The following is a 27,085-nucleotide window of genomic DNA, read 5'->3' on the forward strand; positions in this document are numbered from 1 at the left end:
AGCAACAGCTTAAGGCTGCATTATTGCTCCACTCCAATAATGTCAACTGCCAGTTTTCCCTGAGTACAACTATCTTCCTTCTTTCCTCTACAGCTTCCTTGCACTTGTACACTACCTCAGTCAAGGCAACTGATGGGGATGGATGGCAGCTATAGCGACGGGGAGGTGAATGAACTGGGACAGTATGTGTCTGAAAATGGAGATAAACAAGACCGAATGATGGTTCAGCTGGCACTTGGCTCAGAAAGGAATTCAAGCAGGAGGAAAAACCAGAGATACAGCAGCATGAGGATTGATACACATGCCATTGACAAGTATTCCAGAATAATATTTCCAGGTGCATACATTTTATTTAACCTGATATACTGGTCCATTTTTTCATAGTTATTTCTTTAGCCAGTTTCCATGTGGGTGGGACATGTGTTAACTGTATGAAATTAATGTCCATCAAGAAAATGTGACAATAGAGACTGTTCGATACTCCTGTTACATGAAATTCACACAATGCACTCTCCGATTTATTATACTGAGACCTAAGTGGAAATCTCTGCTGAACTGTCAGTTTCATCAGGCCTCAAAATGGCCATCATGGTCAATCAAAACAATAAAAAGTGGGGAGAGGGAGGAATGAAAATTTGCAAAGTGACAAATGCTTTTATTTCAAAAGACAATACGTGATAGGCATTTTAAAAGTACAGAATATTGTAACAGTGTCGCTATGATGGGAAGAGGAATTTTAGAGCATATCTGCGTTCCAATTACAGAAACGATGGACCATGTTAATATTTTTGTTTCAGTTTGTAAATATATACAATATTGTAAAATTATCTATTTAAGTGTAAATTGCAAATCTAAACAGTGTACTGTACACTTTTACCATCAAGACTCCTCTCAAGTAAAAACATCTACTTTTTTGGCTTACAGGCATGTGTGTATGTTATTGCTAATCAGTCACTTGTTGATGTCACCCTCTAAGGAAAGTCAGGGACCTACAAGGTTCTTACACCTTTTTCCTTATCAGGATGCCCAATGTTCGTTATATTAGGAATAACATTGATTAAACTCACTTACTGAACATTTACCCAAACTGAATATCCTGGGTGAGACCCAATGTTAATCAGATTAGATGCAGTGAAATCAATGGATTAACTAAATTAAAGCTGTTGGTTTCAATGGGTCTACTCAGAGTATGACTGCCATTGGATATCATGTCCTATAAGAGGTTCCACAGGAATTTTCACAGAGCTACCAGGGATGTTGCCTGTGCCTCTCTCATATTGAGGCATATTGACATGGAAAACAGTTTCTAAAGCAGGAATGCAATTTAAACTATTGTGTTTATAAATTAACATTTGATAATACTCTAATTATTAAGCAATCGAAATTAGTCTGCAAGAGAGATCATATGCAGCATCATAGCTTAACAAGCAGGATCACAAAGGTCTTTTTAAAATTTTCATGGCCTATGGAATTCTTCCAGTTTAAGTATATAGTCTAACAGATTTTAGTTCAGAAATGTTAGAAAACTTTACTGTGTCTCCAAGAAAGGATTATCTAGGCACCTTTATGCAATTTTTATAAAAACTATGTTAAGAGAACACAGTACAGTGTTTCTGCACATCTCAGGTGCTCAAGAGGTTCACTGTTATAAACAAACCGAGTTGTGTGTTCAAGACTGAAAATGATTTTAATACATTACAAGCTCTTGGTGGTTTTTGCTGGAATGAACATCTCACTATAAAAGCACAAGGCAAGATTGAAAATGGTTGGCGACACATCTCAAGTGGTCAATACATTGCAGAACTCAGGAATGAGCAGGTAAGATTTTCAATTTGACCTTTAAACTTCATCTGTCAAAATGGCTAAGGCAGACAAGCTTGAAGGCATCACTACACAAGAAGAAAGCTTAACTTCTTCAAGCTCACTAGGCAACTAAGAAGCACCAGAATTTCTCTGTGACATTTAAAGGTCGAAAAAGAAGCATGCATTTATTAGTTTAGCAACATACCCAGAAAGCTTCACTGAGCTAAATTAATGGAAACACATAATTGCTATCATCATCATCATCATCGCATACCTCATTGCCCTTGGAAAATGAACGCATCATAGTCACAGAAGTAGCCCAAGTAGAGGGGTGGCAGTGGTGGTTGCAGCAACAGCAGTGGGACCAGCGGCATCTCTGCTGCCGCCTCAGCTCCTTCAGGCATGCCACTATCCTCTGTGGTTGGCTCACTTTGCTGAGGGTGGAACGGGGAGGGTGCATGAAGCAAACTTTGCCAGCGACCCTTTAGCCTAACTTCTAGCTCGCACACACTCAACTTTGAACCCTGTCTTTTGTCTTTCTAACTACCCATTTGTTATCTGGCACAGAGCCACTTCCTTTGTTACTTTGATGGCCCATATTTAGAAGGCCATAACATCACCAGGAAGGTTGAATCCGTGCTGGATCCAGGAATTAGAAAGGTTTCAGGCAAGCTGTCTCCCTACCTGGTTTGTGGGTCACCCAATTCTGGTGCACGTCAAATAAATGCGCTCCTACCTCCCTCGATCTTTCAGATTCAGGCGGGTGGCTAGGGCAGCTCAGAAGGGCCCTCGCACAAACGTCTGTGTGTGCAACGGTAGAGGCCTAGCTGGAAAGTTTAAAGTCTACTCCTGCAGCTACACAAAGGATGGATTGAAGAAATATGAACTGACCCTGCCCCGTAGCTTGACCAATTGCGGCTGGGCTAGGTGCATAGATCTAAAAAAAAAGTGTAGACTCGCACATGCTAGCCAGCTTCCATTTTAACCTGAATTGTTTGTTTTGCACTTCTCAGAAGTGGGTAAAGGCAAGACGCAGGCAGGGACATGCCAGCACACAATGGCACGCACCTGAGAGGTGCCAGAACTGCCCTCTTGCGCATTCTGGCTACAAAAAAACACAAAAAAATACAGAGTATGTTGAGCTGCTCAGTTGAAAAATTTGTACTGTAGGCCTTACAGGATTTAGTGAAGGATGATCAGCCAAGTAGGGGTGTGTTGCTGCATTTCTAGAGATTTATACTCCGTTATTTGGCAGTTTCCAGCCTGTTTCATAATGGAGCATACCGTTTATGCTTTTAAATTATTTTAAACTTTCACCCAGAGAAGTTAAATGACAAATAAATGAATGAAATAGCCTTAATGTAAGGCATAATGTGCTTCCTCAACAGAGATTTAGAAAGCTCTGGAAGTCCTCTTTTTGCAAGTTTCTGTAAACCGCTGGGAGCCTTATTACTATCTGATGTGACATCTAAATCATCACGTGGTGCTACTTCGTAGATAGACATTTACCGTTAGTTTTGTTGACAATCTCTATTCTGATGGTCTGTTTTATGAGTTCCCTTGTAAGTGGCCTCTAGCAATTATTAAGAGGGGATAAATATTCAACATTTAAAAAAGATACAGCTGCATAAATCTTCTTGCCTTTATGGGTTATTCAGCTGACAGCAGGTAACCTTTGACAATGTGGAATGCTGCTGAGTATTTAATAAATTATTGCAAATTCCTTTCTTTGGCAAGCTGCCCTGCCTGATTAAATGATGCTCTCAAACCAACATCACAGGCATAATCCCCAAAGAGTGTTATTTTATCTTACTTTTTCCGTTTTGTCCCTTAAAGTTCCTATAGTTCTGCATTCTCTGGGACTCAATTTCTCAGCTTCAGCCAAACTATCACAATGAGCAGTCTTCGTTAACTTTAACCAGGCTCTTCCTATGTTTATGTAGCGTATTTGTTTATTAGGATATACCTGAGAAACACAATATAATGTGCAAGTCAATTTTATTCTTACAATCCAGAATGTACTTACACACAGCATACCAAGAAAGCTGAATGTACAAAACCAAGTGATAGCATCAACAGTGGCTCACTAGAAAATCATAAAACACGTTTAGCAAAAGTACTTTTATAGCAATAGTTTATAGTGTAGCTCAAGTTTTTATTCAAACAAAACATTCTGTGTACAGATGGCACAGGAAGCTGCTTCAGCCCCTGAATGTATCTTTTCCTCAAATACCTGAATTCACTGCAAAACATTACACTTGCAAAGATAACCCTTAGAAGGTAGAAAAAAAAGGAAAACCACCAGCTCTTGAGATATACTTGTGCATGTTTGCTGTTACATTTATTCAAGTAAATTCACCATCCCAGCTACATATACATTTTTACCAACCTGCTGTTGCAGGCTCTTCATTCTTCAAAACTGAATATATAGATTCAACAGCATACAAGATTTGGTGCAGCAGCAATAGCCAAGACACTAAAAAGCAAATATGCCTTTACAACAGCTTTGCAGCCTAAAAGTAATGTTGACTAAAACGTTTGTCTGGTGTCCTTGTCCTACTTAAGATCCAAGAATAACTGTTGTCTACTGTAAAGTTGCATTCTACTTAAGGAAGCAGTGAAAAAGTTGCCTTTTCTTGTTAATTCAGGTTACAGCAAAAGTGCAAAACCCTAGGATTTAGCAGTGCATTGTGTAAGAGGCCACAAATGGCACTAGTGATGAAGCGCACACTATCTAGTTTGGTACATTAGATGAAAAGCCACCTCCTAGTAAGGGGGAGCCGTATACGTCCTGTGGAATATACAAAAATGGCACTCACGCTTCAGACTTTACTTATGGCTTACTTGGCAAAAAGTCTGTCCAACCTGGCATACAGAATCACTGCATAACTGCTGAATCAGAACTGTAAAGAAAGCCTCAGCGTTATTAACAGAAAAAAACAATGGCGTACTAACAAAACTAACGTTACTGGACAAGGCGTTCTGAAATTATAAACCAATGGGACTTACTGCCTTAGCAACTCACCCGCACACAAAAGAAATCAAACACCAACCCGTCTGATCTTACAAAGAAAAGACATAAAGTTCAACCACCTCAGATACAGTCTCTAACCCACAATTTCAACATGCCACATGGTACATGGAAATCGTATATCCCTACAGGTGCTCCATGCAGCAATGATCCGTGCAAGAGGCCTATGCAAAGCACTTCCTCTCTGATCATTGGTTGCTGGCATGGCATGCTAATGCTGCGCATGGATAGCCTCACATTCAAGAAGACCCTTTTAATATGAGAGTGCAGCTGCATAAATGGTTCCAGGTAGCCTTATGTTTATCGTATTATTTTTATCATTTTCCAAATTATTACAAATCAAACAAAATTACTATAATTTAATACAATTGCATAAATCCTCTCCTTCCCCTGCCTGAACTTCCTCGCAGCCCCCGGAGGGCTATGAAGAATAACCGTCAATGATCATGGGACTGGCCGGAAACCCAGGTAGCCTTATGCTTAGACTAGATCTTTTCCTGACACTTGAGCTTTAAAGCAACTGCTGCGCAATCCATGTGGCTTACAGCTTGATTGTTTTTTCTCACTGGATTGTGCTTTGTAAACAGAAAAAAGGTAAATTGTACTCTCCCAGGACAGTAGCAAGATTCCAGCTGTTTGATCTGTCAAATAACATTTATGCATATATTTTTAAAAAAACCAAAATCAAAACTGTGATATTAAAAACCATGCAAGAAACACAGGAATTCACAATAAATCAATTTCCCTCTTTTCTTTCATGTTCAGATAATGAATACAGTATGGTTGGGATGGCTTCTACCACTAAAAGTCTCAGCCAAGATCTCCTTGCAAAGTAGGCCTCTGCCAAGGAATCAAGTTTGGAATAGTAAGCAAAATATTGAAATAATGCCCATGACACTGTTCAGCGGTTGCCACCTAAGCGAGTTTTCATTACAGAACACTCAGAGCAACAATCCAAGACCAATGGGTCCATAACAACATTAACCATGCTGTCTTGCAACCCTTGGGTTAGTTCCAGTCTGTTCATGTCAAGTGGCACGCCTGGATCCAACCCTTTTGAGATTGCAATTTTAGCAAGTTATGAAGCTATAACAGGAGTCTTTGCCAGGTTTTTAAAAGACTATCAGAAATATGCAGCATTCTCCAAGAAAATAGAAGCCAGACAATGTATCTTGCTCGCATCCTGCTTAGGCAGCAACCTGCACAGCTATATGGTTGGAGCAGAAATAACCCTGAGCTCAATAAAATATCGAGTTCACCTTTGGTACTAATGTTTTCAGAAGCAAAGCTTTCACAGTTGAATGAGGAGACATAACAAGACCCTTAAGAGACACTGATCCTTTCAGTGCAAGTACTGATCAGCTCCAAATCCCACTGAGGACAACTTGCCCTTGCTTACTAGAGGGAAAAACAACCTTCCAGAGCCTTTCCCCCTCTTCTGAAAAGGTGAAGAGTTATTGCAAAAACTGTGTTTAATTGGATGAAAGAAGTTGAAATACTAAATACAGCATGGTAAGATTAATATTTTCTTTTGAAGTTGACCCAACTCTTAACAGGATCAAAGTATTGAAGCATAAGTTTGATACAGTTATGCATACTGAAATTTGCTATGCCTACTAACTAGCCCATGATTCAGCTGTGTATGATTTCTGTTCCCTGGCAAATTAGGACAGTGCAACATTTGGGGAAACAGCTGTACGTTGGTAAAAAGAAAACGGCTTCTCTTCTTACAGCACTGGTGGTGGTGGGAAAAAGTAAGTGCTGTGCTTAATTTCCTAACACGGTCTTCCAGTGCTTGCTAATGGATGTTAATTTGCTGCAAAACATTCCAACATTCAAATGTGCAGCTCAAAATGTTGTCTTCAGAACAGTTTCTACAGGTGATGTACAAAATATACATCTCTGTTTCTCCCTAGATAGATTTGTGCATTTGAGCATCTGTGCGCTTCAGTCAGAAATGCATATACCTTAAGTTCTGCTAAGCTTGCTACAATTCTTTCTGTTTATGAATAAAAATAATGTAATATATTCATTTAAACCAGTAGAGCTTTTATATCCGACTCAGCAAAATGTGAATAGCCTTTTTTACTGGACCAACTTACAGGAAAAAATTGAGAAGAAAGGCAAGACAAAAAGAATAAATAATAACATAATAATGGAAGTATCTGACCCTCAAAGAGAATATTGTTTAGGCAAACAAGCGGGCATAAAGACAGCATTTATATTGTTCTAGAATACAAAATTCTGTGCAGAGTTTGCTCCCTACAACACTTTCAAAGGAAATTTCACATTATGCTTAAGAGGACAGGAAATTAGTGTTTTCTTTCAGCATAAGATATGTTTATCTACTATTAGTTTAAGTAACATGCAGTGGTGCGTTATGATACCACTAATGCAGCTTAGGCAGTGGTGTGTTACATAATTATGGCTACAATCCTGCAGCATTTTCCTGGGAGTAAACCCCATTGAACTGAATGGGAGTCACTTCTGCATAGACATGCAAAGGATTGTACTTCAAGTCAATTTTGGTGTGCAGATTAATATATGCCAAATACAAAGACCAGCTTCATTAGAAGACAGCTGATCTTATCATAGGCAAAGAATAATCTAGACAGCCTAGTTAGAAGAGGAGGAAGAGGAGTTTGGATTTGATATACCGCTTTATCACTACCCGAAGGAGTCTCAAAGCGGCTAACATTCTCCTTCCCTTCCTCCCACACAACAAACACTCCGTGAGGTGAGTGGGGCTGAGAGACTTCAGAGAAGTGTGACTAGCCCAAGGTCACCCAGCAGCTGCATGTGGAGGAGCGGGGAAGCAAACCTGGTTCACCAGATTACGAGTATACCGCTCTTAACCACTACACCACACAAGTTGGTACTTGTGAGTTGTCTAAAATGCCTCTGAATTTGTCAGGTCAAGCTACTCCAGTAGGAGTAGAACAAACAACAAAGGAAAATCCCTTCCAAGAGTTCCTGCCACTTCTCTTTTGCCATACCTTGGGCAGCTGACTGATGATCTGCAGTGGAGTTGGCAGGAAATGGAGATAAGGGATTGTCCCTGCCCCAGGTATATTCTCTAAAAAAGTTTTACTTCCTGCCAGTGGAGAGAGGGGCAGAGACAACCCATACAGGATCACATTCCTCCCCTACAGGAGAAGTACCTTTTACCTGCCAAAGGCCCCAAGAATTCACATTCTCACCATCTTTTGCTTGTTCCGCACAAGAAAAAAGCACATCTGTTTTCTCTGCCTCGAAAGACAACATACGAGCCCCCAAATAGTCCACTACTGCTGACCCAACTCACAATGGCAACATTCAGCCTTCACAAATGCATTTGAGGCTCACCCAAAATACTTGGGTATCAACTCGAACATCCGTAGGATTCATCACCCCTTTCCTCAACTCATCTCTGTCATCAATGTACACATCTTGGGTCCTGGGGAGTAACTGGTGGCGAAACTGACAAAATTATGGACAATTCTATTTCAGAAAGGAAAATGAATTTGAAACGTAACAAGTTCTACCAATCTACTTTGTACAGCAGCTACATTAATGGACTGGAGCCATTCATTTTCAAAACGCAACTATGCATAAATAAAACAGTAAAGCAGGGCTCATATACCAGGTTTGCACAAGTATTTCTTTGATTCTGTACAGTACCCTTAAAAACAAACAAACCCCCTACCTACTGCTTTAACTTCTCCTTCAATGTGATTGCTTAATTTGTGTCAAATAGGAAGAATTTTCACAAGAAACTCAGTTTTGGGTTTCATTTTAAAACTTATTCCTGGACACTCATTTTCATACACGTTATTTTCTTCTGGTGTATCTGTATGCTGTATAATTATATACTATGCACAAAACTACTAAAGGATATACAGCATTTGAAAATTGTGCAGAACAAGAGGTCAGGAGCCCACCTATAAATATCAAGTGATTACAAGGATAGTCCTTCTAGAAAAATTTAGATGGCCAAAAGAGGAAAGTGTGGTATGTTCAAGTGTTGAGCTACCAAAGACTGTGAGATACTGAGTGAAAAACCATTCCAATGTGAAAGTCTAGGCACATCTTGAACAACCATCACCTAACCTTTGGTATCTTCAGTTCAAATACATATAGATTTATGAAGCATATTAAGCCTGTCCTGGTGGATTGCATTTGGTTCTGCATACAATAAGCTAAACATGCAACACTTCTCACTATTCCTTGGCAAGAGAACAGCTGCTATGAAGACAACCCAACATTCTTTTCCAACCAGAGTAAATAGCATTTAAAAAGTTTTTCCAAAAGTATGCAAAGCTGCAATATTCAGCACATTTTCAATCACTGCAGAGAAATCACTCATTTTGTCTGCCAAATTAAGACCACTACATGATATCAGACAATAGCAATATTTTAAAAGTACTCTGAGGTCGCTTAGTTGCACCACTTAAAATATCAAGCATCTTTCCAGCTATTAAACATTTCCTAGAATTCCGAGGGGAAAAAAATTGACGTTCTTTCATGTTTAGATTTGTAATATGCTGTACTATTTCAACGTGATGCACATGCTGCTCCGATACCAAGACCAGACACCTTTCCATTTTCAGGGATATTCAAGTAACCTTCCTCTTTGAGTTTCACCAGTCTGAAGTCTTCTCTGACTTTTTCCAGCAGATCTGGCTTGAAAACAACATCCAAAGCAGTCATTGCCAAAGCTTTCGCTGTTCGCAAGGCATAGAACTGAGCTTCTTCTGACCCTAGGAAGAATTAAATCCACAAATGAGAACTGAAGCGATCAATAAAGAGGTGGCGGTAGGGGGCTGCATTCGGGGGGAGGGACTGGCAAAACCAATTCCCTCCTCATTCTGAACAGAAGCGCCTGCTGGATCAAAGAGAAATAACCCACCATTTTTTAAGTTAATTTAAGATGGTCTGCTGCCTTCAGAAATGGCCACAGGAGCAGGTCTTACCAAGAGCTAGGCAGCACATTCAAGACTGAAGGGATTTACTGTATAGCTATACCATAACTGAAGGGATTTGTAAAGGCCATTTCCCCTTCCAAAACAATTCAATTTGAATTACCCTGGGAATAAAAAGATACTCTCTTCTCCTAAGTAGCTTTATGTTTTCCTTTCCTGCATTAAAATGCACACCTTTCAGTTTCAGTGCATCTAGCATAAATATGTGTTTCATAGAAGAAATTCAGGCTCATTGTAAGCCTGAAGTTATTGCTTCTTGTGAATAAATCAAAGTCCCAAATGTGGACATTTATAGTGTTTCTTCCCTATCATAATTTCTGCCACAAACATACTTCTCATAGTAGGAGTATCACTGGATCTTAAGATGCATATCTGCATGAGAGAGTTCAACAAGTTATCCACACCTGACCACCAGAAGGTTAGGTTAGCTTATTAAAAAAACAAAAAACAAAAAACCCTATAAAGATTGATTTAAGCCAGCAGCACATTGAGAGACCTGTGCTTGCTCTTGCTAGTGTTAGTCAGCTAGCAAGGCATCAAGATTTCCAGTTGCTTCAGCTGCAATAAAAAAAGCCAAGACTTTTGGAATAGTGTAGCACAGACTTCAAGAGAACAACCTCTGAAAATTTGACTGATTTCAACCACTGAAGTGCTGGCTTGAACAGTTTTATTTGTCATTGCAATTTTATCTTATTATTGTACAGTATATTATATTATAACCCACTCAGGGACCATATGGTAAAGGACAACTTAAGAATTTTTGCAAATAAACAAATAAATATTTATTACTGACTATTCCTAGGAACACAGTACACAAATGTCCAAGACCTAGTAAGAATAATCACAGAAACATAGGTAAGACACATTAATTCCAATCCAGAACAATTTAATGTTCCATTCAGCTGCACTAAACATAGGCCAGCTGGGGAAAACCTTTAACTCAATGTAATTTCCATCTTAGGGTTCTTGTATTTTTTTTTGGGGGGGGGGGGGAGGAGAAATACATGTATACACACACACACAAATAAAACTCACTAACCTGCAGCTGTCGTGTACTGCTCAGTATGGTTTAGTGCATCAGACCCAATATAAAAATAAGGATGAATCCCAGGAACCACGAAGGTAACATTCCCAAAATCAGTAGAACCTAGGAAAAGGTAGTTTTAAATGTATCAGATCAGGCTACCAAAAGGAATATATGTAAGTACTGCTCAGCTCTGCAGCAATATCATAATTCAGATCTCATACAAAGAAAGCAGCTTACAAGTGGAACAGTGCAACTAGGCACATTTGTTCATTTTGCATTATACTGTTCCAAATGTCAGGATCACAAAGTTACTTATTTATTGACTGCAAAACTGTAGAACTGGACAAAGAGAGTGATATGGAGGTACCCAAAGGCAATGGAAATGAAGTGAAATGAAAAAAATCTGTGCAGGACACTCAGCTCTTGTCCCACAGCATGAGAAAGTATGACAGAGAAAAGAGCACATAACACAGACAAAGGCAACAGGTTGTGGGGGTTTTTTTAGGTGTAAAATAAATATTTTGGGATTAGCAATGAAGGTTGATAAATTATAAGATGCAGAATCAGGCCAATTTCACAATGCATTTTTCAAGTACATTAGGTAGCTCCCAAACATAAATGTTTCACTTTGCCAAGTTAAAATAAACAGAATGCAGAAATGATTCCAACAGCAGAATGGAGGTTTTCATTGAGAGAATTTAGTTTTCTTAAGTAACAGTTCAACAATTCCTCACATAAATTCCCCTCTTAAAGAGGGGGAAAAGACAGTTCTGGAGAAAAGGTGATATACATAAATAGCACGCACATAAACTGGATTTTTCCTTTCTGCAGTATCAAGATCAAGCAGTCCTGAAATAATACCATAGATTCCGGAGTATAAGGCGACTTTTGAACCCCGGAAAATCTTCTCCAAAGTCGGGGGTCGCCTTATACGCTGGGTATGGGCGGCACGGAGCAGAGCCCATCCTCTGCTGCTGCTGCGGCAGCTCCAAAACAGCAGCAGCGGGCTCAGCTCTGCGCCGGGAGAAAGCCGTCTGGCGCACAGCCCGTCCCCTGTTGCTGCTTCAGAAGCAGCAGCAGCGGGCGGCGGGCTCAGCTCCACGCTGGGTGGCTTTCTCTCGGCGTGGAGCTGAGCCCGCCCCCTGTTGCTGCCCAACGTATTAGGCGACTGGGCTTAGAAGACAAATCCCCAAATTGCAGCTGCTAATTTGGGGGGTCGTCAAATACGCCCAGTTGCCTATTACCCCAATCTACAGTAGTTTAACTTAGAGACTACCAATCCTATCCCTTGCATGTTGATGGACAGTAGAGTATCCACTGCCCTTGAATTCTACATCCTAAGTTGGTTTATGATAAAGAACAGATACTATGGAATGGCAAAACCACAGCAACACTGTTTACTGCCCATTTAACTCAACCTGTCCTTACTTCATGGATCAAGTTGGACAAAATGCTAAGAGTATTACAAGAAAATAAGTATATGGAAAAAAGGTAGACATTTTAAGCAGGTTCTTCTGAACATGTGCTGGTTACCATGCTTTAAAGAAGATGAATTTAAGTGTGTGATTGAAGTTTCAGAACAGCCCCATTACATTCTCCCTTACCGAATTCAAATTCCCTTCAAATTTGTTTCTGCATTCACCTAGCGATACATGTTCTGATACACTAAAATATAAAAACTGATCAGATTTCCCAATTGTTGGGAAATTCTTAAAAGATTTATAAATGTATTTTCCAGTAAAACAAACAAACCAACCAGAAATGCATAGAAAAGGAATAAAAGCCAACCTGATAAATGTAAGCGCGTGGATGTTTTATTATTTATTACCTGACAGCCCAGTCAAGTTATCTTCTGGGATGAACTCCATGCCAAGTTTCTTCCCATTTTCAATGTAAGCTTTTTCCAGGCTCTTGTTAGGAAGTACGTTGTAGTAATCATTTGCACCACCTTTTAATTCCATCTAGAGAAGAAAAATATTCATTTGCTTTGACACAAAAATACCAGATAAAGTCTAAACCAAAGGGCCTCCAACTCAACCCTATTTTTCTTACACAGGTCAGTCCCACTGAACTCAAAGGGGCTTACTCTCAAAAATGCATAGGACTTAGTGTTAAGCTGAAATCTGAAACATACTTACCTGAGAACAAGCTGCAATTCACAGTGTGGCTGACTTCAAAGTAAACATGCAAAGGATTACACTTTTAGGAACTAATTAGCTTTCTTCGGCATTTCACATCCTATTTATACAAAGCATGAATGTGGCATTATCTCCTAGAACAAGCAAGCAATTTTCTGCTTCCTGCCCTTAGACAACTGCAAGCTTCTTGCAAAACAGGATAAATTAGAAATGTGGAATGTCAGCTTCCAAAGATGCCAAATGGAAAAAAACACACAGCCAAGATTGTGTAAATTCTTGGAAGCGAGTTCCAACTGAATATGGAAGTGAGCTCCGGTTGGAAATTACTTTGAAGTAGAACTTTTAGAAGCAGGGTTAATCCCCTTTGGCTCCTCACTACTTTTATGATTTAAAGAAAATACCAAAGAAGGAAAAGTACTTAGAAATTGTTCAGTGAGAAAGGAAGCTTTTTAAAAAAAAAGAAAAAGAAAAGAAAAACAGCCCAATGCTGAGTCCTTGTGCATTTAAAAGCATGTGAAAGGTCGCTCTTACTCGGGTATGTTTGCACTTTTGAGAACCAAGACTTGACAAAGTTGAGGCAAAGTCCAAAATATCAGCTATGCTGAGATGTTAGTTCAACGGGATCAGGGTTTTAGTTCAGAGATGGATAAACCTTTTCAGCCTGAGGGTTGAGGCCAATCCTCTGAGGGCCACATGCCAGTTGTGGTCATGGCCAAGCACACCCTGCTCTCACCACACACAGACCGCCACTTACATACACACACATACATATGGAAACACATTCGTTCCCACTGCAGCACTGAGCTGAAACTTTTTCTCCAAGCACTGCAATGAGAGAAAGACAGAGGTGACTGGACCATTTCAAACATCTTGACCGGCCTAATCACCCCAATCTAGCCTACTTGGAACCACAACTATAGGAGGAAACTGTCAGAGGGCAAGCTGACATGTAGATGTTATGCTTCTTTCAACTAAAATCACTCAATAGGTCCTGGGTGGTTTGGCCAAGAAGTCATCCAGAGAGTGGCTAGGGCAATAGTCAAACAGGTAGGGCACAAATAATAATATTATCATTATTAGTCAGCTCATATTGTCACTTAAAAGCAAAATAAATCTTTATGAACCTTACTTCACACCCTGTGGCCAGGGCTGCAGATTTAAAGCAGTTCTCTGCTTTTTCTGTCAGGACGGAGAGTTCTTTTAATGAAGGAGCACGCAAGTAAAATTCTAATTCAGCATAAGAAGGGATGATATTAGGTTTCACACCTCCATTCTTGATTATACCTAAAAGAAGGAAGAACTGTGTTACTGAAATCAGAACTTTAGAAGTAGGTTTCTGAGGCTTCTGGCTAAAACAGGAAAGCCACACTAGTTTCTGCACCTGAGCCAACTCTCCAGCAGATGCGGGAACAAAAACAGATTTTCTTGCTTTCTTTAAGAAAAAAACAAAACCTTGTGTCTTGAAATTTTATTTGATTTCAATAAAAAAACCCACCAAGATTTGCATTCACGTTCTTCTCAGTTATTCATCTGTTGTCTTTCAGGATGAAATAAAACTAGATGGCATTGGAACAAGGGGGATTAAGGGAGCAGTAACAGAGGCTGAATATATTTACTAGACCAGAAGTCAAGGCGTAAAAACATCCATTTCATATTCTAACCTCTGGAGAAAAGTCTAAAGTATAAATTAAAGCTGAACAATTTAACATGTTTTGTGGCATAATTCAACTTTGCTTAACCACGTTAGGCATCAGTTTTGAACAGTACACCTCCTAACATCTTTTTTTTTGGCTTTTTTCTTCCACGTAGTGCATGGTGGAAGAACACTAAAGTAGCGGGTTATACAACACCAGCTGCCCATGAGCAGATCAAGAGAAAGGGATAAGAAATGAAAATATTTCAAACTCTTAAATAGTATCCATTTTAAGGAGCATTTTTTGTGCAAGCATTTGAAATGGGTAAGGGGGACAAAATTCCAGAACACCATCTTTTCCACCCTGGATAATATAAACAGTGCCACCCTTTGTCTGCCCATATATGCACTTTCCTTCTTCAAATTTTGTTACAAAGAGACTAGAGTGCTATCAAGGTGCAGCGTCATCAAATGGTAGAAACAGGTTTTAGATCAGAGAAGAGAAGGTTCTGAATCAAAAGCAAGTGTGTTGGTTGTTCGTTTGCTTTCCTGTTGGCCCAGATCTAACGCACAATAGGCAATAGCTGACATTCATCATACTCAATAGACCCATTGAAATCCATTGATTTCAATCAGTCTACTCCAAGTATGATAATTATCACTCAACAGCTCAAGTAAAGTTCCGGTTGAAACCACTTTGAATAAAGTAACTCTTGATCTGTTATATATGCATGTATGAAATTTTGCCCAGGCAAATGAATCTACTGTCAATTGGGAATTTCAAACAAGAATAAAGGGGTATGATACATTTCCATCTTAAAAGTCTTGCGTGAATGGAATCTTGTTTGACTGAGTTCTGAATGACTCCAGCAAGAACAGAGTCTTTGTTTTAAAATAGTTTGAATTGCTACAATATTGTTATAACTCAGTGGTGGCCAGAGCTAATGCGCTTGCAATCTATGGCAATTTTTAGGCAGTAAATTATTTTTAGGTTCCTTCAATATACCTGGAATAGTTGCTGTTCTGAACTGAATAGTTCTTTAGTTGTCTTGAGCTATTCAAATCACTTGCCAGAATCCATCTGCTACACTACAGTAACTGAACATTGGCAGTAAATCTGAAAGCTGCATCTAATATTTATAAACCATCTAAATTTTATTAGGCCATGTACATAAAACTGGCAAGCTTCCCTGCTCCAAGAATCACTTTTACATTATGTAACAGTTGTATGAAGCAAATCAGAGTGAGTGTACAGAAATAGAAAGGTTTAACTTTAAGCAAAAACTGGCTGGCTCACAGGTGAGAGGCAATACGCAAGAGAGCTCCTGAGAATGGCATCCATGCATAGCAAAACTAGTTGTTGTCTTTGCTTCCACTAAGATTCAACAAAGTTCTTACAAAAACACGTTATCCCAAAATGTATTGTTCTAAGTATTATTCTAAAGAGCAAGCCCATGCTTGCACCATGCTGTGGCATCAATATGCACACTTTGACTAAGCTTCAATATGTACAAGACTTTTGAGATGCTATCTTTATATATGGTTGATAAACAAGCTATAGAAAAACAAAGTGGTACACTGCTGGTATAATCCCATTCTCATGTGTTTCTGCACAAACTAGCTGGGAAGATGTAGACAGGGCAGTGCAGTGTTTTTCTGATACTGGTTGCATAATCCAATTTGGCCTCAATAAGGTACCAATGCTCACAAGAGCAAGAAGGCCCATCATACAAAAATGTGTAAGATTTAAACCATGCACATGCTAAGAGTATTTTAATGGAAAATCATCACTTGAAAAGCAGCAAATCACTTGCAGTGCTGCCTGGGCCACAAATGCTTTAAATAATTTAATGGTTTTGTGCAAAGAAAACTAATTACTATTAGCGTTCATGACCACATAAAAAAATAAATGTTGACCAGCAAGGTAACCTTGCCTATGGGGGGGAAAAGTTAAAAAGCAGTAGAGCTACTCCAACCAGTTTAACCAGCAACTATGTGCTATGAAGGGAACATCACAAAAAAACAAAAACAAATCGGGAATGCAAGAAGACATACCATTCCTTTCTTATCATCACTGAGATGAACTTTGCCTCACTCTTTTCAATTAGCTATTCTTATTTGATAGCTCTAGTACAGATAAACATTAACAAGGGCAGAAATTTGATGGGAGGAAACAAAGACGAGAAAAAGTAACAAGTCAGAAAGACCATGTTACTTTAAATTGAAAGTATTATGGATGGCAAGTTGCTCAAAACCTTTTACATTTTAGTTTATATGGGGTGAGGGGGAATCTTCCACTGAGAATATTTTTTAATGCAGTATTCAGAAGTACTACAACAGTGACCCATAATTCTATCTGGAAGGTATTAACGCCATTGCTTTGGAAATCAAACAGCAACATAAATCATATGGATGCTTCTGGATGAGAGCTTATCCAATAGGGTGGAGAGGTATCCAATGGGGAACTCCTGAGTGAAGCTGATCAAAGCTGATTGTTGGGGCTATGCTTTGAAGGCCTGATAATCAGCTGGTAGTCAGGGTTTCAAAGTGTCAGCCCAACACACATCAGCAGTGCCTCCAATCTCCTCTGTGACCCAGGTGCAACTTTACCTGCCTCACACCTGACCTCATGGGTAGGACCAGAGGTGTAGGATAGGTAGCTGTGGATTGGTCAAAACTGCCTGATGGGCCTATTGGGCTTTTAGAACAATAGTTACTTTACCATGCAGATGGAAACCAAACCTTTTTCACTATTAACTAACTTCAGTCAAGTTAATGAATTGCAAGTGTTTATGGCTAACTTGATCCCTTTGGTTAGCTGTCTAGATTAGTTGCCACATATTTTTAAACGATGTTGTATAAACTAGAAATCCTTCTACAGTTAGACCCATATTATTATGGTCAGGTATAGACTACATGCTAAAACTCAAGTGTGGACCATAGCACTTCAGCCTTGCAGCTTATAAAACTGTGCCTCATCCTCACAATAATCCCTATATATAGTTAACTAGCACTTAATAGAAAAGCTAAACTAGGACACTATTTGAGCATTAAATTATATAACCATCACCTTTTCCAGGACTCCACTAATAAATGTATCAGTTGCATGAACTGCAGAGCTTGAGTTACAGACACTTATGAGTATGTAACTCGTATGCTTTACACATCTGGATGACACAAGCCTAGCACAGCATGCGTTCTAACCTCTGACTAAGGGTGAGGGGCAGATCCTATAAGCATCCCCAAAGCATAAAAAAGATGGAAGGAAATAGAGAGTTGCACCAACTGCCAGGGTATGATAACCCACATTTGGGGAAAAACAAATGTGTGAAGACTCGCTGTTACAATACACATTATTGCAGTGGTCTGCCATCATAATACTCAACCAATCACCATCTGATGAACGTTCATTAACCTTGGCTAATTAAACCATACACGGAGCCTGACTGCTCTGACTTCACTCCACCCCTGGTATGAGCAGATAAAATCGGTTTAGCGCAACATCCAAACTTGGGTTCATGGTTTGTTCTCCCTAACAAGCGAGAATTTGCCAGCAACAAACTAAGTAAACATAGCTTGTTAGGGTGAAACAAATCACAATCCAAACTTCAGACATCTTGCTATATGGGTTCAATTACCTATGGGCTGCATACACCAGCATGCAGCTCACACAATATGGTTTCTTAAGCAAACAACCCTGACATATTGTTTTGGGAAAACATGACCAAAGTCTATTAAGTGAACATATCCGTACCAAAGTTGTATAGCTCTTAAAGAACTTTCAACTATACCAACAGATTGAACATTTATCAGAAAACTTAAGCACATGAACAACCATTTTTATTTTAATGTTAACATGCCAGATACATTATAAAACAGTGCCTGAAGTATTACTTGCTGGACATAAGATTTAATGAACATCTCACCATGAACTCTCCATGTTGGTTTCATTTGCTGTCTTAAAACTGACAGATTGTTGTATGCAAGAACAGCAGCATCTAATGCATTTACTCCTTCCCAAGGGTAAGCAGCAGCATGAGAAGCTTTTCCATAGTATTTCACAGTCACACTAGGAAATAAAAGCCATCACTGGTTTTTAAACACTTTTTGAAAGGAAAAATATCCCTTTGGATTCATTCAACGAACTTAAGTTCTAATGAGATAAAGGTCTATGCTATAATATAGGGGTTTGATTTTTTTTAACCTCAATCCTCTATAAAGATAATTGCTGGAAAAACAGACCAACATGTTTTGAGAGTAGGAGGTATTCAATACAGAGCTTTGATACTCAAAGCTGATCTTTGTCATCACAAAACCAAGTCTGACATTTCTATGGACCACTTGTACTGAAATAGGTACATACAAGACAGGAACTAACTTCTGTGGAAATAAAGAATATTAGTATATTAGACAGAAATAAATTGTGTCTGGTAGAGAAATATCTTAACAAATCAACTAAGAAAACAGACATTTTCAAAAGGCGTGAAGCAAATAACAAACTGCAATCAACTGGTGTGAGATTTCCTGACAACTCAGTTCACCACCTCCCCTCAATTACAATACCCAACACAGTTGCCTTATCCAGAGATCCTTTCCAAATAGAGAACAATTCAAGCATTTCATGAGAAGGAAGTACACATAAATGTTTATTTATACATGGTTCATCCACTGAATGGGGGGAACCATTCTCAATGGAGGAGCTCCATGCATTCTGAGCTGCCTTAGCCAGAACCATTTGGTTTGTCAGGATGATAGAATTTACAGAACACAACAGATGCTTTACTATTAGCAATAATATTGAATAACTGCTGCAGTGTTTTCTATCTTTTCTTTTTTAAAAAAACACCGCTGCATTTTCTAAATTTAAAAAGATCAGATGATGGCCAGTTCTGCCACTGAATTGCATTATACAGATTGCAGTATCCCTGACAAATTTAAAAACCTTGCCTTGTTTATTTTCATGAAAAAGAACTGTGTTCAAACCAACATAATCCTAAATTAAAATTTAATCACAACTAAGTAAGACCTGAATTTTGATAAGCAATGTTAAAAAATTAGCATGAAAAATTTAGAGTTCAAGGAACTAGCACCGTTATAACTTTGGCCTATAAAACCTGCTGGGATCAAAAGATTAGTAAGTGTCCTCATTCATGTATGTATGTATGTATGTATGTATTTACTTACTTACTTACTTACTAACTACATGTATTTCCCACCTGTCCTCCAATGAGCTCAAAGGGATGTAGGCGTTTCTCTCTCTAGACGACCCTCACAACAACCCTGAGTGACAGGTTATGCCGAGTTGGTGAGCTTCACAGCCAAGTGAAGATTTGGCACTCTAACCACAATACCACACTGGTTATCTATCATATTCTGGCATATATCATATTCATCCTAAGATCTTAAGAGATCTATAAAGATATGAAAGCAGCTGCAACAAATTGCAACTACTCAAGAGTCTAAATATGTACATCTGATGACTTTATTCTGACCTTGGGAAACTTGAGTTACACTTAGGTAAGATGACTACCTGAGGCTTAGTAATAAAAATCATTAATTAGAAACAGGTATTAAGCACACTATGAACTGTGAGCAAACAATCCCAAACGTCCCACATTACACGGGACCCTTGCATAGGCTTTTGCTTACATGGCTTCATTTTCAAAGCGTGATTTATCATCTAGGGTGTGTGAGTTATTCTGTTGCAAACCTATTCTTCTTTGGCTGCAGCCAAGTTTGGAGACTGTGCAGACTTTGTTCAAAAATACAGTGATATGTGTTTAATAAAACTTGACAGAAATTATAACGAAAAGGTTAGGACAAACACAAAAGCCAAAGGTAAAGACAGCAGTTTGCAATGTCCTGTGTGAAGACAAACTGACACATTTCCCAACCAAAAACTACGAAGAATTCAGCAAACAGTTTTCCAGAGTGCAGAATATTTGTTGCTGAGGTTTTCCTAGAATCAAGTGTTATAAAAACATTGTTAAATAAATAAATGCGGATATGCTGTGTATCAGCACTATCCACTTCCAACATGACCCAAACATAACCCCAGCAATACATGCTAGGTGCAACCTATAAAGCTATATGCAAAGACAGCCCAGCCTTTTAGGGTCATGCCAGGCTATGGAGTTCAGCAGCATAAGTTATATAAAGTAGGATAGAGAAGCAGCATAAATGCTATAGATAAGAGAAACAAGAGAATCATACTTCTGTCCCAACTGAATCATAGGGAATACTGTTGTTAAGCTCAGAATGCCAGTACTCTTCCATCCTTATGCATATATAGTTAAAAGGTCTATACTATCAGTCTACTGAGAGCTGCTGGAAATGTTGATTCAACACTGCTGTTGAACACAGAAATGCTAATCATAAAATCCTACAGCTCCTCTCACTGAGGTATGATGTATTGGCATAAATTGGTAGCAGAGTTTGCTTGTTTTCCTCTTCCCTCCCTATGCCCCCTCTTTTCCCTCCTGTGCTGTGAGTGATATCCAACTAAGCCATATTTAGACCAGACCCATTAAAACAGGCTAAAATCCATTGCTGTCAGTGGGTCTACAGCATATTATGACTATCACTGAATATCACTGTCTTTCAGACTGCATGCCTGTGAGCAGGTCATCTTGCTACTGATCTTATGTCATCTGCTCTGGAAGCCTTTTCAACAGAAAACTGGGTAAAAATACTTAAGGTGGCCTGGCTCAAGAACTAGGATAGAATCCATCAATTATTTGTCAAAGGCCTTTCTCTGTGCGCCCTGAAGTTAGGTGAGTGACTAGTGGGAGAAGTGCCTTTTCAGTGCTGTAACTCTTCTCTAAGATATGTTCAACTGTTGCTTCATCATTACAATTTAGGCAAATCTGTTCTGTCTGCTTGGAATGCTAATGGCATTTGGTGGCCTGTTATGATACACACCACCCTTTTAATTGGATCACTGCTTTAAGTGTTATTTTCTGACTCAATTTTATTTGCTATGTTTTAAAAATTGTGTTAGCCACTTTGAGATGGATGCGAAAGGTGGGGTATAAATTCCTAAAATGAGTAGCATTCAAAAACTTGCTTTGTACAGTTCTCTCTTGGAAATCTCAAACGAGCTCTGAACTTCTAAGCAAGAATTCAGTACTGTACTGTAAGTTCAATACTGCCCCATGTATCAAAAATAACATATCCCTATTACTACAATGTCAATTTTGAGAAGTAAATGCATAGAACTTTCCTACTAGTTGTTTTGGTATGTGCAGGGATATGGAAGCTAAGAATACAAGCATCTGAAAGTAAACATTTTCAAACAGAGTTCTGTTTTCAGTTGGTCTTCATATACTGATGTCCACCACCTCCCTTCCTGCTAATCCTGCTATTACTGTGCAGGAGTAGAGGATCAAGCACCAGGTGTTACTGCATCCACGGAGGGGAAAAAAGATTATGTTCTGCAAATGGAGACAATTCAAAGGGCTGTGTTTTTACTTGATGAATCACCTGCAGAAGAAGACGTGAAAACATTAGAATTAGTACTGATCTAAAGTAATCTGTTACATGAGACCACGATTAATTATAAAGCTCATAGCTTCTGGCATTAGATTTTGTGCCCATTCTGTTCAATATGAAGAACAAAGGAAGATTAAGTCAAGACAAAACTGAAGAAGCTGTACTAACTTTCTATGAAGGGATAACATCCCTACCACACATATTGGGGGTCAATGGGGGGAAGGAATCTCATCTTAGTCTCTATAAAGATGTTGTGTGATTTTCAAAATAAGTGAGGAAGTGTTCTTCCACCTCTAGTCAGAAGAAATCATCTGTGCTGGTCAGCTCGCTTCAAAAATGGAAAGCCATCTCTAACAATGATGAGGAAATGCACTTGAAGCTTGTAATATTTACTAGTGATCCAATGAGAGCTAGGTGGTGAAATGAAGCCACACCTTTTATTTATTTAAAGAATTTTTATCCTGCTCTTCAGTCACAAATGTGCCCTGAGTGGCTTAAGATGAGCCTTTCTATTTAAAAAAAAAACAATTTGGGGTGAAAATCACGACTTTTGCGAAGGAATTTTATTTGACAAATATACCTTGTTTGTCATTGCAATATCTGCAACACACCACTGCTTTCCTGATACAGAAGGCTACTGAGATGTCAACATAGCCATCATACCCTGGGTGTGAACTTCACTATGGCAGAAAGGCAGTCAAAAAACAGAATACCAACAAAACGAAAAACAGAATGCACTCTGCATTTCTGGGTTGGTGTGTTAACTGCCAGAAACTTTTAAGAACAGTACAATGTACAGTACCACCTCTGGTTACAAAGCGTCCCTCTTGTGAACACTTCGGGTTACAAGCTCTGCTATCCTGGAAGTAGGTGCTCCTGGTTGCAGAAATCACGCTCCAGAGGCGCGCAGGAGGCCCCATTAGTGAAAGCGCGCCTCAGGTTAAGAACGGTTTCGAGTTGAGAGCAGACCTCCAGAACGAATTAAGTTCGTGACCAGAGGTACCACTGTATTCAAATCTATATACAATCTAAATTGTATACAGCCGAACACCAGTTATACTTTTTCTTAATATGCCTATGTGTGGTCATCTTTGCAGAAATGTGAAAGGAAATATAAAAGTTTTTAACACTCAACTGTACAGCTTTGAGTCACAAGACATTTAGGTCTATACTGCAGGCAAACACCAGATCTAATTTCTGGAGATGTTCTGTAATGAGATCAGCTGAAACAAACTCTTAATAATCACATGAAGCAAGATTGTATAACCAGAACTGCTTCCAACTAAACAGAATGACTTCAAAAACACCCAGCACCATCTCTACTCCCAATAATGGTTCCGTCCAAATATATTAACAACTATGTATAAACAGTAAAACAAATTGTGGGTGGAAGGGTGTTTGTTAAACTGCAGCATCTCCTATTCCAATAAAGTTGGCAGTTTCATGAATGCTATCACACATCAGGAAATGAAATTTATACCTTGAACTAAATTAAAAAATCATTGTTAGGGTTACCTAGCCACTGGTCCAACTGAGTTAAAAACAAAACAAAACAAAACAGAAGCTCATTAGGCAACTTGAATAAGATGATGTTGAATAAAGAAGATATGTTTCAAATAAGTAAAAGTCCCTGAAAATGAAGCCCTGCTGTAATTCGCTACAAAGTGACATAATTTTGCATGCAATACTTTACTCAGAATGTACATATAATTGTAAATATATAGAATAAGGTCAATAACTGAAGATCTTAGGACCAAATCTAGATGGAGGCTCTATCTGCCCCCTCCTCCCAACAACCAGGGGAGTAAAAAACATGTAGACAGTAGCAATTCTGGAACTAAAACTCGCTGGCAGATAACTGGGTAGGATATAGCTTAAGGAGGATGGGAAGTAACTCAGTGGCACAGCATCTGCTTTGCATTCAGGAAGTTTCAGTTTCAATCCCCTGCGTCTCCAGGTAGTGCAAGGCGAGCTAGATAGACCTGTGTTCTGTGCATGGACTCCATCACCCATACTGAAGGACTGGTTACTGGGAGCAGGTTGGCTTTGGAGGTCCTCATATCTTCCTCACGCATCACCCCAACTTTCCCCAGTGCACAGCTAAGAGGAAAAGTACATAGGAGAATTGTGGGTGAGCTTCTTCTGGACAGCATAGTGAGAAAGAACGGGACCTTTGGCAGAAGAGGCCTTGGCAGCTGTTTCATAATGCCACCCAGCCTTCCTTTCTTACTGGGGCCCTTTAGGATAATGAATTAACGGTTATGGTATAAAAACTCAAACCTCACGTAATACAAGTTAACTGAAGTAGAAACTTGTTTCGCTTGACAGCTCCACACAAGAACCACGTGCTCATTAGCAGTTTATTAGAACCAGCAGCAGAACGTTACACAAATTGTTCCAAGTGTCCTTTGGAAAGCCAAGCAAGTAACTCAAAAGTGGATCAAAAGTGAAAGGCTTGTTACAATGGACAAGTAAACAATGCCTCCCATTCCAGTTTACTCACTCATGTTCTGCTACGTCGGGCAAATACGCTGCATCTTCTTGGGACGGATGGGCCATGAAAACAACGTCCAGACCATCGAAAGCCCCGGCTTTGATCAAGTCAATTTTGCCTCCTCCGTCTTCTTCGGCAGGGGTGCCCAACACGGTTACCTGAAAGCAAAGGTGACACGTGGGTCAGGAAGAGCAGCAAAAAACCAAAGCAACCCGGGGTGCAGGACGTGGCACTCTCTTTATGGGAGGGTCTTTCTTTATTTACCCATAGATTTCAAAGTTGCATATACACCTCCAGAGATTTTTCTAGAGCACTTTGCGAAAACAAGACGCAAAGAAGGGGCATGGTGAGAACTACAGCAGCGTCCCAGCGAGCCCACCCCCCAAAAAAGGAAAGAAAAAGAGGGGGCTCGGAAAGGTTGTGGGTTGAAGGCAGGAGATGCGGGGCGCAGCTTCTCTCCCTCTCCCCCCCACCCTGCACCTTGACGGCGGGGACGTGGCGGGACAGTCCGTCGGCGGCTCCGCTCGGGGGGAGGCTCTCCAGGGCGCCCTTCAGGCCCAGCGCAGCGGCGGCGCCCACTTCGGCGATGAGGTTGTGGCCGCAGGCGTGGCCGATGCCCGGCAGGGCGTCGTACTCGCACAAGAAGCCCAGACGGAGGGGCGCCTTCTGCCCGTCCTCGACGGCGGCGGCAGCAGGAGTAGGAGCAGCCCCCGCGGCGTCTCCCTCGGCGCCCCACTGCCAGTCCGCCCGCAAGGCCGTCTCCAGCTTGTAGCTGCGCTGCACCTGCCAAGCGCCGGCCGGCGAGGACCCCGAGGCCAGGCCGGTGAAGAAGCGGGCGAGGGCGTCGTGAGCCTGGCGCTCCTCGTAAGCCAGCTCCGGCCGGCTCCAGATCTCGCGGCTCAGCTCGGCCAGCCGCTCCGACGACGCCTCGATGCACTCGGCCGCCCGACGCTTCAGCTCCTCCAGGCGCGCCGCCAGAGCGGGCGCCTCGGACGCCTCGTTCGGCCTCATCGGAAAGGAGCTCGTTCTAAGGAAGAATAAACGGGAACGACAACGGCGCGCTGCAGCGTCAGGGAAAGAGCCACCGGCAAATGTCTGAAACCCGCGCCGCCCGAGGGGCTTATATAGCCTCGGTTAGCAGCCCAGGCCGGGACTTTCTTCCGCAGAGCTTGCTGGGAAAAGTAGTCGCTTTTCTTTAACACTCCGCGAATAGTTGTAAAAGGGGAAACAGTTCCCGCCGCTGCGTGCTGCTTAAGCTACCAAAGTGTTGTTGCTCAGGTGTATATATAGGGTTTAACCTGAGCCAAGGATCAACACCGAAACCTAATCCTACCTCTTTTCCTAGAAGTAACTCGATACAGGGCATTGTTCAACCACCAGGGACAGAGGTTAAAAAAAGGTTATTTCTGGACTAGGCTATTGGGTCAATATTATGTTTACTGTTGTGGTACCCGAATGAAGATAGATAAGAGACAGATAGAGTGGTTTGTGAAAATTTATGTATATCTGTGTTTATACGCAATTTTCACATCTCTCGTATTCAGGTACCACAACATTATACATAAGACAAACACAGAAAAGAATCAACATTGAAAGATACTAGTGAGAATCTGTATTGTTTCAGGACTTTGAAGAAACGCTGGCAAGTGTACACTTAAGTCTGATCAGGTTTGTCTTCCAGGAGTCAAGTGTATTTTTATCAAGAGTATTGCATCAAATAAACATCTGTATGTTTATGCTGGTGGGTGTATGAAGTTCTGCAACTTTCCATTGGTCTACCAGAACCACCATCTGTTGGGGTCATAAGGGCCGGGAGATCAAGTTTAATGCAGCCCTCACAAGTCTCATTAAGTATTTAGCTGTGCATGGCTTAATCTGTTCATAGCAAAAAGCTTTTGGTGTGTCTCTGTTTAAAATAGAAGTGCCTGCTTCTGTCCCCAAGGTTGTCTTGAGCCTGCTGAAGTCAAATGAAGAGCGGCTGAAATACAATTGATTGCTGATTGAAACCAACCAGTAGCAGTTTAGATCGCATGTAAATACCTGCAAGAGTTTTATACCAAGAATTTGACTGATTGTGTCAAATTAATATTCATATCCCCCTCACCTCCCAGTTCTTCCTAGCCTACTTTTGTCACATGTTCCCTTGTTGAGACCACCACCCTATTCATCCTATTGTCTTTACAGTCCGTATGAGCTGTGGTCCCCTAGTTTCTCACTGTTCCCAGAACTTCCTGCCTACTTAACCTCACAAGTTTTGACAGTTTATGAACATTCCCTATCATCAGAGAAGTTTGGTTAATAGCCAACTACAGAAGCTATCCCAGACCAAATGTCAGCCACTGTTATCCCAGAAGTGTCGTCTATCTATTCCCCCCAGCATGTTTTGCATCTAATTTGAAAGACTATTAACATACTGGCACATTCATGCAGAAGTTAAATTTCCAGAAGGGTGTTGATGGGTTGCAGAATTCAGGTTTTTAAGGCCTAAAATGATCCTCCAGAGCCTC

The 27,085-nt window shown here is 40.3% G+C and overlaps 2 protein-coding genes across 10 annotated transcripts in view; one reads left to right on the forward strand and one right to left on the reverse strand.

Annotated features, from left to right (window-relative positions):
* GABRR1 (gamma-aminobutyric acid type A receptor subunit rho1) overlaps positions 1-6,969 on the forward strand; it is a 37,521-nt gene extending 30,552 nt beyond the window's left edge. For all 9 annotated transcript variants that reach the window (XM_083433540.1, XM_083433546.1, XM_083433545.1 and 6 more), the window contains one exon: positions 94-6,969. In XM_083433540.1, coding sequence (XP_083289666.1) covers positions 94-384 — 291 coding nt within the window. In that variant the 3' untranslated portion in view covers positions 385-6,969. The remainder of the gene's footprint in view (positions 1-93) is intronic.
* PM20D2 (peptidase M20 domain containing 2) lies at positions 3,785-26,310 on the reverse strand. Its single transcript, XM_083433561.1, has 7 exons — positions 25,059-26,310; positions 24,588-24,736; positions 18,520-18,662; positions 14,090-14,244; positions 12,651-12,783; positions 10,835-10,942; positions 3,785-9,573 (listed from the first exon to the last, which is right to left on the reverse strand). The coding sequence occupies exons 1-7, from the start codon at positions 25,587-25,589 to the stop codon at positions 9,368-9,370; spliced, it is 1,425 nt and encodes a 474-aa protein (XP_083289687.1). The 5' UTR covers positions 25,590-26,310; the 3' UTR covers positions 3,785-9,367.
* Positions 26,311-27,085: the final 775 nt, after the last annotated feature.

The sequence above is a fragment of the Podarcis tiliguerta genome, assembly GCF_965153285.1.
Source record: "Podarcis tiliguerta genome assembly, chromosome: 3".
Taxonomy (NCBI): domain Eukaryota; kingdom Metazoa; phylum Chordata; class Lepidosauria; order Squamata; family Lacertidae; genus Podarcis; species Podarcis tiliguerta.

Coding starts and splice junctions, on each gene's coding strand:
- PM20D2 (XM_083433561.1), bottom strand. CDS start 25,589: ATGAGGCCGAACGAGGCGTCCGAGGCGCCCGCTCTGGCGGCGCGCCTG. Junction 18,663..24,587: donor CCCGACGTAGCAGAACATGA/GTGAGTAAACTG, acceptor TTTATTTCCTAG/TGTGACTGTGAAATACTATG. Junction 9,574..10,834: donor GCAGTACACGACAGCTGCAG/GTTAGTGAGTTT, acceptor AATTCTTCCTAG/GGTCAGAAGAAGCTCAGTTC.